This window comes from Diplotaxodon limnothrissa, linkage group LG3 (genome assembly GCF_057381915.1).
Source record: "Diplotaxodon limnothrissa isolate DT_005_m linkage group LG3, D_limnothrissa_male_GT1.1, whole genome shotgun sequence".
NCBI classification, from domain to species: Eukaryota; Metazoa; Chordata; class Actinopteri; order Cichliformes; family Cichlidae; genus Diplotaxodon; species Diplotaxodon limnothrissa.
In genome coordinates, this window is record NC_140598.1 from 58609997 (window position 1) to 58626273 (window position 16277).

The following is a 16277-nucleotide window of genomic DNA, read 5'->3' on the forward strand; positions in this document are numbered from 1 at the left end:
CCACAGGCTTTTCAAAAGCATCCCCTCAGGATAAACCCTACATTGTTAACCCCTCTGGTAATGTGGCGAATTTGTCAATATGACATGCAATCACTGAAGGCCATTCCTAGTTGTAAAAAGAGCTTGCCAAAAGAAATCACTTAGAAAAACAGCTGAAGCCTCCTAGATTTCCCTTTCCAAGGACAACTGAACCTCGCAGGTAAAGCTAATCACTATCAGATTCCACAAGGTTTAATTTGCTGCTTGCAGAGATACAACCATCCATCTCTGTCGTTCTGCTTTAGTATCTCTTGGACTCGAGCAGCCTTAACAGAGATTTAATTGCCCCAGTTGGTTTGAACCAAGAGGCATAACACAGCGGATTAGAAGCTTTTGAATTTTTCTCTACCAACGAACCGTCAAACTTAACCGATTCAGCTAAGAATTTATCTAGGCTCTGAAAAAGTGGTACATCAGCGTTCCACTTCTGTACTGAATATTGCACATTTTTGGATGGATGCACTCTTGGCAAGCTAAGAGAAAGCACGGCCATATTTTTTTCCTGACTTTAATTAATATTTTTCTCTTAAACGTAGCCAAACGTTTTTTTCCATCCCCCAAAAATGCATTTCCTCCCTATTTTTACTACATCCATTAATCAAATCCTTTTTAATTTTCATGCACAAACCGTTTGAAACATGTTTAAATAATAATGATGACGATAATGAGGTCTGAGTTAGGGGTTTTTATTGTACCTGGGTGGGCAGGGCTGAGTTTTGCAGTCCTGGAGGAGTCGTGGGGGTCGCCGAGAGCTCACACACAGGCTTTGGTCTGCTGCTTCTCTGGTCTGCTTGTTCAGGCAGATAACCACAGCCTCCTGCGCACCTGCGGTTAGAGAACACAGCAATGTCATGCTTGCATTTTTGCAGACGCTGTAATTAAAAAGGAAGATTTTAGGGTCCAAAATACATTAAAACACTTTGGTTGCCTCAACTTGTGGATGCACTCTCAGAGTTTTCATGCAAAGTCATATTAAAAGTAATGTAACATAACTCCCTGAGTCTGCTTCTAATGTTGGGGACAATAACAGCGAAGCAGGAACTTCAAACACCATAGCAGTGTGATGGTCCACAGGAGCACAGCCCTCAGGGTGTGCATCGGACATCTGATACCGGAGTGTAATCATCCCCGAATGGGAGTTTGTTGAGTTTGGATGAGCGCATACGCAGACACTGACAAAAGCCCACACCCGTGTGCAGAAATTAAGTTACAAACGCACACACGCAGAGATTAAGGCAAACGCACATGAGGCAGGCACGCATGCTTGCATGTGTAGGTAGGAAGATTAAAGTGGGCCTCAATGCATGTTGGCAGGATATTTAAGAAAGTGGTCTCTGTCTGGCAAAGCATTTTCCCAGTGCCTTGAGCACTGGCGACGTATGACCTCTATGCCATCCGCTATCATTTAATATGATATGACTTGCATCTGCTCGAGGCATTTACTGGCGTCAGACATCCAGTGACAATAGTTTAAGGCTGGAGCACATCACATTTGTTTTAATGAATCAGCTGGGACGTACTTAGTGGCGCTCACGGAGTTGACTTGGTCTTCAAGACTTACTGTCAAATCAAGCTACATAACAGCACTTGTCTGCTGCTGATGTATTTACTCGCAGCATAATCTACAAATCTGCTCTGCGCGTTGGAGCCACCACAGGTGTACAGCTCCAGGGTTGGCACTGTCTCTGGATCCACCAGAGTGAAAATAAAAGGATGCGTAAACAGTGAAAGCTTCAGTAGAGAGCTAAACTGAAAATCCAAGTAGTATATTTAAAGAGATGCAAAAACGCAGCACATCTCTAACACCGATAAAGGACAGAAATACTCGCAATAAACTTTTCAGTGGGTCTCGCGTCACAGCAGAAATAAACTGACACGATTCAGCACGCAGTCTTCAGAGCATTTGAACTTTTGTACCTGATGAAGACTGTGCCAAAATGCGTAGGCGTATTTCTACAGCGATATCAGCCAAAAGTAGAAGAAAAAAAAATTAAATGTGAGCATATTTGTCCCTGATTCAGTTGGAAGTAAATTTTACATATTTTTGTGAAGCATATTAGAAAATGTTTTGAGATGGATTGCTATGAAATCTGCACATGGTCCCCCACAGGATGCAGAGCTGACTTGTGAGATCTCCTGAGTTTTTCTTCCAGGGCCACGATAAGGCTAATATTTTTGGTTTTAAAGGGAAACAGCATCAGAAGGATTGCAGAAAACAGTGATCGCAGACATGCTAACATGCTGACCTAAGACTGGAGATGTGGTAAATGTTACACCTGCTAAGCGCCAGCATATTTTTATTGTCACTGGGAGGGTGTCAGCATAGCTGCAGACACGAGTTAACTTTTCAACTCCCCAAATCTACTCTTTCAACTTCTCTCTCTTTACTTTCCCATGTCAGAGAGATCAATAAAGATCATACCTCCCCCACAACTCTCTGAGCACTCAGTAAAGCCCTCGTACTCCCAGTCGTGCAGTTCCTCTCTTTGCAGTGTCCTGCCCTTCTCCTCCTCTTCCTCCACCTCTTCCACTTCTTCACTTTCTCCTGCTTCACCCAAATCTACAGAGCAGGGACTGCTGTAGCAAGGCTGGCTGGTAGCAGGTTTGACCCCCTCGCATTCATCATCTGGCACGTCCACGATTGTCTGGGAGAAAGACAGCAGCACTTGGCACTTGACCGTCCGATGCTGGGTCCCAGCACCACATGTCCTGCTGCAGGGCTGCCAGGGACCGGGGATAAAGCTGGAGAGGAGAGCAAGCAACAGATGACTCAAGTGGAAAAGTATGAAAATTTTGATAAGGACTGTTTCCAAACCAAACCTGGACTGTTTGATAGCAAATCACAGTCGATTTTTTTTTGTTTTGTTTTGTTTTTGCTGTCTTTTTTAGTTTTCTCTGTAAACACATTGTATTCATTAGTGGCTGGGTTCTTAAACTCATTAAGCATTTATGAAATACAGTCAGTGCAGCGTGATTAATTGCACAGCTGTGAAACATTACGATCAGCTATTCTTGGATAAACAGCTTTCATGTGCATCCTTCCTCATCTTAAAAAATGGATGAGGGGAAGAAAAACTGAAAGGCCCAGAGACTGAACTATCACTCCTTCAACAGAAATCAGAGAGGGTAAAAGATCAGAAAGTGTGATACAGAAAGGAGTTTGAAAGCGCTCTTCAGATTGAACTGATTCTATAACTTTGTTGAAAATGCACACAGAAATGCTTGAACAAAAGCTCTATATGACTCAGTGAGATTAAATCAAGTGATTTAGGAGATCATTCAAAGTGGTTCTTGTGCTCATTATGTCCTTGTGAAAACTCTGGATACTCACTTATTGATATATGGACATACAAAGACAGCATCTGTCCCACAACGTGCACCTGAGAGCAAATAAACGAGGCCTTCCTATTAACATCTTATATTACCAGTAAGCAAGTGCTCAGTTCTGTGACAGATGCACCGCTAAGCTGACAGCAGAGAGTGTCCGTCTGAGGGGACAGCCTCTCACTTTTACCCTTTGCAGTGCCTCAAACAAAGGAAATAAAATAATATATATCAGATAATTTATGGGTATTTTTCACCACAAGTTTCTTTACAGTTGATAGGAAAATACTCAAATTAAAACTGAGTCTTGGCCCTTTCGCGTGGTATCAATCATTTGGAGCGCAGAGCCTTAACAACAAAACACATGTCCAGCTGTCCAAATACTTACAGTGTGGACTGTAGCTTTTGGACAATAGCCTGATGTTTACAACACAGAGCAGCTGTCCTGTTTAGGTCTGAGCTCAACACTTCTGGTTCCTTTTTGGCAGACAGACTTTAAAGGACTTGCACATATGTCATATTGGAGGTGTTGAGTACATGCGAAAGTTTTTAAGACCAGAGGCACAGGTTGAACTGTGTTTCTAAATCACAGCTGTCATTGATCGAATGAGTAGCTGATAAGGATGGTCATTTGAGACATATGTGAAAGTAAAAAAACAAAACTACATCCATCAGAACCATCAGCTCTGCACAGTCATGAGCAGATGTGTGTGTGTGTGTGTGTGTGTGTGTGTCTGAATCAAGATGCAGTTTTTCATGTAGCAGATAGGTAGTGGCAAAGCTATTAGTCTTTTAAAATAGCTACATTTCCCCCCTAGATTAACGACTTCCATTTGCTAAACCTGAACACAAGAAGACACAAAGCGAGTGTATGACTTTATTTCAGTGCTTCCGTGTTGCGAGTGCTAGACGTTAAACTGAGTAATGTACCACGCCACTGTAATTACTTCAGTAATCAGGTTACTGTTACTTCAATTATCTGCACAACGGGCAGACAGACAGAAAGAAAAACACATTAAACATGCCGATCAGCTGATTTCAGTTTATGTGGAAAACGGTGGGATGGCCTACAATTTTTAAGGACGTTTATTTTTATTGCACAAAAGGACATGTTTGCAGTGCTGAAGTGTCACCTGCGTCCAGTATAGAAACAACCGCATCATACTGCTAACAAAACATCGGGTCTTTGCAGACATCTGCGTAGACAGCATGCTAACACAAAGCTGCAGAACAACATAGAGTGGGTGTATGCTGACCCCAGCACGGCAGCCAGAGCCTGAGCTTCAGCAGGTGATAATGGCGTTGATTAGAAGTCAGGCTTGCAGCATGGGAGCCTCCATTGCTACGTGCTGAAGTTTCTAGAATCACAGTGATGACTGCTCTTAAGTCGCTTTTATTCTTGGTGGTTCGATCCCTGGCTGATCTAATATCCAGTCTGTATGCCTAAGTAGCCTTGGGCAAGATCCCGAATCCCAGGCTCTCAGATGCATTCAGTGGAATACGAAAGTTAGATAGGAATGATGTACCATTTACAATGTCAGAGAGAAGGGATCTCTTCAATAGGATCTGTGTGGGAGGACAGAAGCCACGCCCACCTGCTGTTAAAACCTTCTGCTTATGGCAGGGAGCCAATCAGAAGGAAGAACATGCAGTCAAATTCCTCTGCAATCACTTAGCAATGAAAAGAAACGAGTGAACTACCTAAGTGAGCACTACAAATCTTTTGAGGTGAAAACAAAACGGTTTAAATCGGTAAAGTACATAATGTGCAAGTATAAGCACTGCTTCCTAACAGCGTTTGTGAACCTGACAAACTATCTTTATCTTTCCTTAATAAGCTCATAATGGTAGCAAAGCATATTTTGCATGGCAGCCTTCACCACTGTGCCGCATTCTTCCTTGGTTTAACAGTCTGACCGCAACACAAGAGGACCCTGCTGTTTTATAAGACGCCTCAATAAAGAGCTCATGATTAAGGCAAAGCTGGCTCTGTACAAGAGCTCAAGGACTCATTGTGTTACGGGCAAACAAATGAATCACCGGCAGTTAGACTTTGGAACAGGAACGACAAAGTCAACGAGCGAACCCACAGAAATGTTTATCTTCATGCGCCGTTAAAGTACATCTGTCAGTTCAAAAACGATCCCGATTTCATTCATGGAGGGAAACAACACATTTTTGTCACATCCGCCAAAGCCCCATGTTAATCGTATCAATTAAATATCCATCAGTGGAAATATTTTATTTACTCACGGTGAAAAAATGTTTTGGCTTGATTGGAGAACATATATGGGTTTAATTTTTCAAGCAGCCGCGCAGCGGTGGGTTTCGGCGCAGGCAACGGAGGTGCAATAAGTCTAGCACAGGAATTTCATTCTCTTTCCTCTCACATCTGTAACCTGGCCCCATATGGTGAGCAGATATTGTTGTTGGCTTGTGAATGACGGCATATTATAAACAGATATTTATGTGCTTTTTGAGGACAGACATGCTTTTTTTTATTTTTTGCAGCTGAGCAAAATCATATGTTTTGGCACTTCTCTCACTCCACAGATAAGTCAGAGTTACAGATGTTTTAAACTGGCTAACATGGTTGCTAATACAAGTCATGCAAGACACTGGGCAGAGTCCAAATATTGTGCATTTTCAGAAGGCGGCCATTATTAGCTAACTGATGTGTGGGACACGAACATCTGGAACGTGTGAGAGCTTGCTGAGGTAATGCTGGTAGCCAGCGACTGTATATTCTTAAGGCTTTCCGAAAGATGTTTTGACTCTTCACCTTTAGTTTCCCTTCTTCCCTTCAATAGCCCCATACAACGTTTTATTAGTTCCATGCAGGTGACAAGAAACACTTTCAACCACCCTCAAATGTACCTTTAAGTGGACCTATTGTGCTTTTCCTTGGGTGATCATATTAAACAAAATAAAGTTCAAAATAAAGACGTCAGTCAGAGTGTGTGCAAATAATCCCCATGACACTGCTCAAGACAGGGGATGTCCCTAATTTAGGAATACATAAGAGAAGCCTCCTGTTCAAACTTTCTGTTTAAACTGGAAAACCAATCAGAGTGGAGTTGGCTCAAAGCAAGGGTTAAAGGAGCAAATAGTGCTTATTTAAGACCAAGGCAGCTAGTATGAAATAACTGGCAACAGGTCAGTAACATAACTGGGTATAATTGTAAAATTGTGAAGACTTTGAATAGCTCATCATCTATAGTGCATAATATCATCGAAAGATTCAGAGAATTTGGAGAAATCTCTGTGCGCATCAGACAAGTCCAAAAAATGATTATCTCTCAGTGTGCACAGCATTAAAAGAAGGCCTGAGTCTGTCACAGATATTACTGCATGGACTCAGGAACACTTCCAGAGATCACTGCGTGTGAACACCGTTCACTGTGCCATCTACACTTGCAGGTTAACACGCTGCATCATGCAAGGAAGAAACCATATATGAATATGATGTACAGGCGCCAACATCTTCTCTGGATGTGAAATTCTCCTTGGAAAACATGGACACCATTTCTACCAGACTAAAGAGGAGCAGGACCATCTGGCTTGTTATCAGCGCTCATTTCCAAAAGCTGTCCCAACCCACACAGCAAAATCGGTATAGCCCAGATCTGGCCCACACAATGTGCTTACACATGGCCCACATACCGCAAAGAATGACGGCCTTTTGGTGGCCCACACATGGGCCAGCACAAGGCCAGTTGCAGACACACTGGTGGTTATGTGCTGGCCCATGTGTGGATTACCTCTGGTAAACCTATGTAATATACAATAGTGCGAAAGTAACATGACAAAACTCTGTTCAGACAGTGAACTGACTGATTCTTATATAGCGCTTTTCTACTCTAAACTGAATGCATACAAATTCACACTCTTGACATGCAGATTGGAGGAGCCAGGGATCGAACCACTAACCTTCCCATTAGTAGGTGACCTGTTCTACCTCCTGAGCTACAGCCATCCAGTGGTAAATATGAGCAAACCCTCACCAGGTTTTGGATAAAGTGTACACTCACAAACCTGTCAAACCTGCATTTGAAACGTTGGCTACCATAGCAGTGTAGCATTGCAACATGGCATTTGGGTCTTCTAACTAAAATAGGAGAATAGGAACATAAATAGTGCCATCATTGCCAGACCTGGCCCACATCTGGTTGACATACACCCTGCCATGACACCAGTCAGTCAGAAGTGCCAGCTTGATGCCGGATCCGGGGAAGACCTGTTTTCTATGGGCCTGGGGTACATAAACCAAACCATAATCGGGCCAGATGTGGCATGCCATCACATAAACAGTGCCATCTACACCAGACCTGGCCCATATCTGGAGGACATACCACTTACCATGCCAGAAGTCAGCCAGCAGTGCCAGCTTGACACCAGATCCGGGGCAGACCCGTCTGCTACATGGGAATATTTTTTTCAGATGCATTGCTGTCATCAAATTCAAAATGAGGAAATCTTTTGCATAACATGGTAGGTTTTCTCCATTTAAATATTTAGTGCATTTTCTACTGTGAATAAAATACAGTTTATGAGATTTGCAAATCAAAGCATTCTGTTTTTATTTACATTTTATGCAGAGTCTCTACTTTTTTGAAATTGGATTTGTAGTAAACGCTCCTGTTGGACTCCATGTTGATGGAAATTGCTGCTGACATGAACACAACCTTGATACTGTAGCCTTTACGTGCCAGTGCCGTGCTCTGTCTACTTCAATTTCACCTCCAGGTTAGTCCTAAGCTGCTGGTTGTTGAAACTGTGTAACTGGGATCTGACTTTTTGCTTTTTTAACCTTGAGGACCAAGAGTAATTTAATGCTGTAGATTTTCCCCTTCTTTTCCGGGTGATAAACTTTACTTTGTATAGCTTTAGCAGTTGCAGCTTTCCAGAATAGTAAAGTGCAGCAAGACCCAAACACCTGCAATGGTTTTAACAGGACTTGCACCTCTGACTGGTCCAAAGAGGCTTAGTGATGAAGGTCTCAAATGCTTTAAGAGTCAGAAAGACAGTTTAGCTTTTTGTTGTTGAGTGCTAGTACTCACGTTGGTTCCTCACCGGCTGTGACTTCCTCCTCAAGCTCTATGGCCTGCTTATGCCACACAGGTTTTGCCTCAACTGGTAGTGTATCTACAGGAAATGATGCAAAAATGAGGCTGAACAAAAGCGCCACTCTATATTTAAAACATGACAAAACGTGCAAAATCACCCACCTTTGGACTTGTAGCAGGGCACAGTCACCAGGCACTCCTCTTTGATGTGCGGTTTGGTGGTAGGGTTGCAGCCTCCGGCGTGCAAGCCACGGTGATCGATGCATAACACCACCCTGTAGCGCAGTCCCTGACCACAAGTCACTGTGCACTGGGGATGACAGGACATGCAGTCACAGATAGCAAGCATATCAACCTATTTTTCCATGTGTTAATTCCTAGTAATAGGCTTTTCTCATATTTGATAGAAAGTCTTTGACTCAAGGGAGGTACAGAAAGAGTCCTTCCAAAATCCCAGCAGCTCTCTGCTCGGGAGCGAACTTTGTCTATCCTCTGCCAAAACAAGCATTTTAAAGGCAGAGGGAGAATGTGCTAGATAAACAACATCCCAGGTTTTTAGGAGGCCACAAATCTGGCTCGCTACATTTCTATATGAGCCCATTCAACTGGTGAGGTAGAAAATTTCCCAGGAGGAAGATATATACAACATTTATGGTAGGATTGGTTAATGTAACAGCAGCTCTAAGAATTAAAGCAAAATAGCTAAGCTGACCAGGAGGGTTAGGTTGATCCAGATGCAGTGCCTTGATCATTTCAATGTGCAATGGTTCAGAAAGGAAATTTATTCAGAGGGATCACACTGGCTGCGGTGTCACTGGGTTTTTGTATGTTGCCCATTCGGAACACATCATATGTTTACAAGCCTCATAAATACACCACATACAAGACGTTACATGACAGAAGAATTTCAACAGTAGAAATGTTCACATACTGGTGACCACTCCTGTGCCAGCCAGGTGGGACAGTCAAATGTGTTGCAGGGCTGCAGGATAGCTGTTTTGGGAGAGTAAAGACACTTCCACTCCTCTGTGGGAGTGATGGTCCCCTGCATGTCCTCCTCCACACACGATACCAAGCGACTCTGGATGCCCCCGCCGCAAGAGGTGGAACAGGCCGTCCAGGGGCTGCTCTCCCATCTGACATCATGAAAGGTGACATCATAAAGTGACTGACGGTTATTAGCAGATGTCAGGATTTGTATTGTGTGCCTCTGTGTGTTACTAGGTAGTCGGGCATGTACCGAGGCAGGGGGTGGTATTGGTCATATGGCATAATTTCCTTGTAGCCGTCACTAAAAAGTCAGAAACAGTAAATTAGGGTTTGCTTTCACAAAAAGTCCAATTTAATCCTCTTTAAGTTCTGCTTTCCAACCTGTCCAGGCACAGCTCCATGTTGCACTCCTGCAGTTTGGGTTTGGGTTTGACATTCTCCGGGTAGTAATGGCAATACTGGTCTACAACCACCCGTCCGCTCCGTAGATCATAGCACTCTGCTGAGGTTAGCTGGTAACCTGCAGGCCAGCAAATATCAGAGACCATCAAGAGAGATCTAGTAGGACAACGATTCAATAGGCTTTTAATAAATATCTGTGAATTAAACGGATCCTGTTTTTAAACCAAACCTGCTATCGGTCGAGTGAAAATGCTGCAGGCTGCTATTGTGATTTTCAAAATGCTGCTTACCTCCACCGCACGTGACGGAGCACGGGAAAAAGTCGGTCTCTCTCCAGCGGTGGATGATGGGCTGGTAGTAGATGTACTGGACCACGCTGTCTGTACCACCCGTAAACTGCACCTACAGAAACGTTGTTCAGATATAATCAGCATTTCTTGTCATCACTATCAGTGTAGCGGGTGACTGCAGTATTTACACTGCACGGCTCACACTTTCCTTCTCATTAGACAGATTAAAAAACAGATTTTTTTAAAGATAGTGTATCAAACTAAGAGGCAAAGAGAGACTCATCCTGGGCTTCTTGGGGTGTTAATTGAACTTTGTTGTAGCCATGACAACCTAATAGGGCTGCTATATAGAATCAAATAATTTGTTAAAACTGACTTTGCGTCCACAGAATTTTAATTAATTGATTTATTTATTTAGCCTTAGTTTTTAGTGATTAGCTTTCTTTCTTAACACTTTCCTGATTTAAAAAAAAGACCTTATTGATTAAAAATGAATATGGAAGTGCCAAACAAACTGCACTGCAGTTCCTGTAATCACTGACTGAGGCTGGTTCCAGTAGTGAGCTAAATTACACAGATGGCCCTCTGTATGGTGAAAAGTCCAGCTTTAAAAGAGAAATAGAGATGTTTACAGCTTCCCTTTGGAAGCTTTGGTCTCAAGAAAATAATATTCACCCTGCAATACTTCACTTTAATTCACTTTAATTATTGAAACAACAAACTGCCGTTTCTCATTGAAACTGATGTCGTTCTGTAGAAATTTTGCTTTATGTACTGTGTTGGAATTACCAAACAAGGGAAGCACTAAAAAAAGAAAATATGGGACTAACCAGTGTCTCACCCTACTCAGGCTCCTAGCATGTATGAACATCCTAAGTGACTTTTTTCTTGAATTATTCTCAAGATAATTTAGAAACTTGACCTACGTTTCGTTTTGTAATCATGTTGTACAATGACATTGCCCATGTTTATCTGCAAGACACAAGGCTCCATGTGGAGAAGGCTCTATAAACGCAACATGCTCAAAGAATTTGGCCTTTGGAAACCTAAAGTGTACATATCTGCACAGCTACTAGCTAAAATATTATAATGAAATCCTCTTAAGAGACAAAATAATTCATAAACTGCTGGATCAGAGGAAACATTTTCTTAGAGCTCTGCTTTAATAAAATAAAGAATAAAGGCTGTTTTAATAGATTAAGAATTAGAACAGTCCTTATTTTAACAGAGTAATAGAACACAATAATAGAATAAGTACGTCCATGTCTGTCCGTGTTTTCTTAGCCTTTTATTTCATTTGCTTTGAAAAAAAGCCCAAAGACACATTTTAGCAGCAGCACGTATAAATCAGACTTGACGACCGCTCTTTCGTATTCATGTATTTACTGTGGAAAGACTGTCTGGCAACTTTTTAATGTGATTTTCCATTTGTCCAAACCTTTTTCCAGCGGAGTGATATGAGCTGGCTGTCCGCCTCGTGACAGATTCGAAAATTATCCATTTAAAGCTTCTCAGATTTCGTTCTCGACAGTTCCTTGTTATTGTCCCATCCCGACTTGTGTTTATGAGGGAGGAAGTTTTCGCAGGCTCGTGGCTGTATAATCTTTAACGCCCACTCACTTGCCCTAGTCTGGGAATTTGTGCTCACATGTGGGCCTGAAGCAGAAAAACACGTCACAGCCACTGTGGCACGTCACTGCTCGTTGTATTAACTAGGCTTATGCGCTGTTATGTAATAACACATTTCTAATCAGATTTTTTGGAGTTATTCAAAGTTTGAGACTTTACCGTGAGTCAAGTACAAGTTTCAGTAAGCGGCACTTACACCACAGAGGAGCGGTGAGGAGCTCGGAGGCTCTGAATGTTTGTGCTACTGTGTGAATGCATGGCACACAGCTCAAACACATTTTCAAAGTGAACAATTGCACAAAAAGAATTGTTTGAATTTCACATTTAAAAGAGTCACACTCAAATATCTTTAAAACACATGAAATCAAAGCTGCTTTAAACTTTGCTGCTGTGAGACGTTCACCAGGAGTTCATGCGAAAAAAATAAAAACTGGCCGCACCACTTTCAGGAGATTGCATGACAAAAACAACAGTTTTGACTCAAACTGCACCAAAGACACCAAAAAGGGAATGGGGGTGATTGATTTGCAAGCACGCAGGTCTGCTGAGGCGCTGCTGGTTTTAACTTCCTGTGAAGAAAGTCAGAGAGGTGACCCGTTTATCTCCCCGGAATTTCTAAAATTATTATTATTATTATTTTCTTTTCTTTTCTTTTCTTTTTGCTTTCAGTGGTGCTTTTGTCCACTTGATGAATTACCATTCGGTTTTGGTGCCTGAGAAAATTTACATTAACATTTAACAAGTAGTGCAGTGAGCTGACTGGAACAATTTTGCATTAAAGAAACCAATGCAGAGCCTGTTCTAGAAAACATATCTGCAGAAAATCATGGCAAGTTTTCAAAGAGGACATCTACAAGGATGGATTTACTGATTGCAGAACAGGGCAATTGTGGTTTGCAGCTTTCTTCTGACGACTTCTTCGAATATAAATCAACTAAAGCAAGCGTGTGGCTGGGAGGGTGATGACATTTTGTATTAGTAGTAATTTGTGTCGGGTCCTCGTTTTTTCATGCAGATTCAAAGACCTGTTTGAGGGTCAAAACTTGGGTTTTGAAGCTAAAGTTTAGGCTGGGGCTTGTATAAATATGCTGGTTAAACTTAACAGTAAGGAATGCATTGATGTTAATGAATGTTCTCACAAAGACAGCCAAATATGTCACACCCTGTTTCACCTTGGTAATACAAAACAATATTTGGAGAAAATATGAGATCTGTCCTTCCTCAGGTCCCCGGCAAGACACCCGTCAAGCCTGAAGTAGAACAGATGGACAATTCGGAAATTTCTCAAATTTTTAACAAGATGATGACAAATACTGGCTGCTGTAGCCTGAAAGAAAAAGAGATGTGCATTAATGTCAGCGCTTACTTTGACTGTGAAGTCAGCTCCGAGTGGGCCAGTGATTCTCAGGACTTCTTTATCTGAAAGTTTCTGGTAGTCCACGGTGGTGTTCTCTATGTAGTACTGCCCGGGTCTATCCAAGACCAGTTCATCTCTTACCCCCTGTAGAGTCTTACTCTCCATGTCTGAAGGTAAAAAAACAAACAATTAAAGTCTCAATATGTGCAAAGAGAAGACAAACAGGTGTGGCCACTGCCTGCCACAAAATCTTTCTTTTAATTTTTACATTTTTTTTATATTTTATGAGTAAAGTTCTTAAGTTCTGGAGCTGTGATTAAAATGTTGATCACAGACCCTTCAGTCAGACCCAGCGACACACAAAGAGCTCAGACTGGGTGCTGTGGTCACTCTATCACTGTGATGAGGCTAACGTAGCCAGCATGCTTTCCCCTCACTGACCTCACTTTATCCCTGTCTATACAGGATCTTGTGTAACTTCAGTGTGTTGATGCTTAAAGAAAATAAAAAATACAGAGATACATGGGAACAAGTGGTGACCACCAGGCAACACATGGTTACAATCAAGATGCCGGAGGGCAAAATGGATAGGGGGGGTGGAAATATCTAATGAAAAAGCTGTCCATTCAGAAGATGATCTGGAAACTAGCCACTGAGCAAAGGACAGGCACAGAGGTGAAACATTTGTTATCCATTTGATCCGGTGAGGATTTGATGCCAGGACTTTGACATCAGTGAATTTCCCTGGAAGCCTTATGTCTTCTCAGAGCCAGAGCAAAGGGAAGAAACACGTATCTCTTCTGGTTAGTCTGCTCTGGGCTACTTTTAAAACGAGTCTTTATTAGAGAGGCCAAAATGTAATATCTTTTGGAAATCAGAGTAAAAGATCGATCATAGATTGCTATTAGTGTGAAACATTCATTTCAAGGCCTGCCAAGTACGATCTTCTGTTTTCTGTTATGAAAATGTCACCACCGTGTCTGTTTCACTGTTTTTGCATCGGAGCATGCTAAAAACATAACACGCCGTGCAGAAAAGTCAGAGCGGTGCGGTGAACTCATGTTCAGTATGTAGTATTTGACAAATGAAAGAGCACTGCCAAACACAGAGATCATGCTCAGCTGTTTTGGATGGAAGGGCACCCTGGACCTACCAGGACTTACACAAGTGATCCGGGCCTTTCAGGATCAGACGCACGTGACGACTCTTGTAAGGGATGGTGACCACTGTGTCCTCAGCTTGAACAAAAACAAAGAAACAGTACCAATCACTACATCAATATATGACACAAATGCTAAAAACGAGCGACTTATGACTCAGACACGCTAGAGTAGAAAAAGGATGGCAACCTTCTTGTGACTAGGAAAAGTTGGTGGTTGCAATTCATTTCAAAATAGTGCAATCAGTTGCAGCAACTAGCTAGTCGCTCAGACGTGCAACACTTTCAGCCTCGAGGTGATTGAGGAGGTCCCATGGTGAGATGCAACTTGTCTCCAAACAGTTGCAGTCTGACTGGAATTGATTGCAGTCACTCTCAGACAGAAAGTTTAGAAAATATCTGCTGTCTAGTTTATATACGTAGACAGATTGTCAAGATACTGCAATCAATCTAGGCTGGTCTGCAACAAATCCAGAAGTTGCAGTAACAGAAGTTACTCTGAAGACGGCGTCTGACTGCGAGCGGTCACAGACATGGTTCCCATCTTCAAAGCAGCTATTTTAAAGGCATGGAGGCAGGTATCCCAAGCTGTGTGCCCTGCTGATTGGGCTTAGTTATAACTCTTGTTTATAGTCTGTGTGGTGAACAAGTATATCTGCTCGAGGACCTCTTTAGCTCAGCAATTACTTCTTTATTTAATAAAAATTGTAAAAAAGAGTAGCAATTCTTTACTTTTTCCTGAAGAATGCTGGGATTTGTAGTGTCCCCGCACAAGCCTGCAGGACGAGCCATCTCCATTGCAGACTCCACAGTTGTCCTCGGTCGCAGTGCTTCCAAGCTCATGATCACAACCTACAATCTGGAAAACACAGGAAGCACGAAAAACTTTGAGACATCACAAATGACACGCACAGTCACCTCACTTTTAGAGCCTGAAAGACCTTCTACATTCTTAGTTTTGAGGACAAGATAGCAGGGAAGATTTTCTGCAACAACACAAAAGTAAAGAGAAAGGATATGATATCATGAAGCACTCCAGCTGGTTCTGTTGGAGCTTCAGTACCATTTAAGTGTTACCATGAAGCGATTCAAACAACCCTCTGGTCTCCTCAATATTCATTCATTGAATTACTAAGACGCCATCCATAGTTGAATGGTGGATATTTCGTTTTGCAGTTTCTGTCAGCAAGACAAAACCAAAAACCGCAATATCATTCCAAGCATTGTAAGGGAGACACTTCTGAGTCTCTGCAGACACGATGCCCTGGGACATAATTCCATTCAACCCCAGAAAATGCATTGCAAAATATTTCCTGGGCTGTCAGTCAAACGCTAAATCTAAAGGAATACTCATTGGATATTCATTTGTAAAGCAGATGTCGTGATGCTAGTGCTGTAAGGTAGTCCACTGTGGTCCTCTTGAGATTTACGTCTTAGCTTTTGCTCCCAAATGCACGATATTGAAATTTGAATATTGAAAAAAATTGCGTACCAGTGTTGACAGGAGTACTGTACTGCGACAACATTAGAACCACTGGTCTAATACTGTGTAGGCTCCCCTTATTCCACAAACAGCTTTAGCCCATCAAAGTCTCTGAGGCTACTGCGGTATCAGACACACTGACAGCACATCGTTTAAAGACGGGGGCCTCGGCGGACTTGTTGGACTTGTTTTTCCAGGACATCCCACAAATGTTCACTCGAATTAAGATCTGGGGAAGTTCACACCTTGATCCTAAACCTATTTGAGAGTATTGTTGCAGGGGTGTAGTGGTCTGTGAAAATGTTTAAGCAGATTGTACATGTCAAAGTAATGCCACATGAATACCAGGACCCAAGGTTGCCAATCAAAGAGCTGCACAGAGCATCACACTGACTTCACTTGCCTTACTAGCTTAATCTAAACTTTTTACAACACACTGGGATATATTTACTTTGGAAGATCAACTTTTCAGTTATTTTTAAGGTGAGCTGATCTTAAATATAAGGATTTGCTTAGTTTACTGAAAAAAAGAAGTTTT

At 42.2% G+C, this 16277-nt stretch overlaps 1 protein-coding gene across 1 annotated transcript in view; it reads right to left on the reverse strand.

Annotated features, from left to right (window-relative positions):
- LOC146636677 (ADAMTS-like protein 1) overlaps positions 1-16277 on the reverse strand; it is a 107437-nt gene that overhangs the window by 10530 nt on the left and 80630 nt on the right. The window contains exons 6-16 of the mRNA XM_085349648.1: positions 14989-15115; positions 14261-14335; positions 13107-13264; positions 10112-10223; positions 9801-9939; positions 9670-9720; positions 9361-9565; positions 8592-8739; positions 8424-8508; positions 2462-2781; positions 735-864 (exon numbers count right to left, since the gene is read on the reverse strand). Of these exons, the coding sequence (XP_085205774.1) occupies positions 735-864; positions 2462-2781; positions 8424-8508; positions 8592-8739; positions 9361-9565; positions 9670-9720; positions 9801-9939; positions 10112-10223; positions 13107-13264; positions 14261-14335; positions 14989-15115 (1550 nt within the window). The remainder of the gene's footprint in view (positions 1-734; positions 865-2461; positions 2782-8423; positions 8509-8591; positions 8740-9360; positions 9566-9669; positions 9721-9800; positions 9940-10111; positions 10224-13106; positions 13265-14260; positions 14336-14988; positions 15116-16277) is intronic.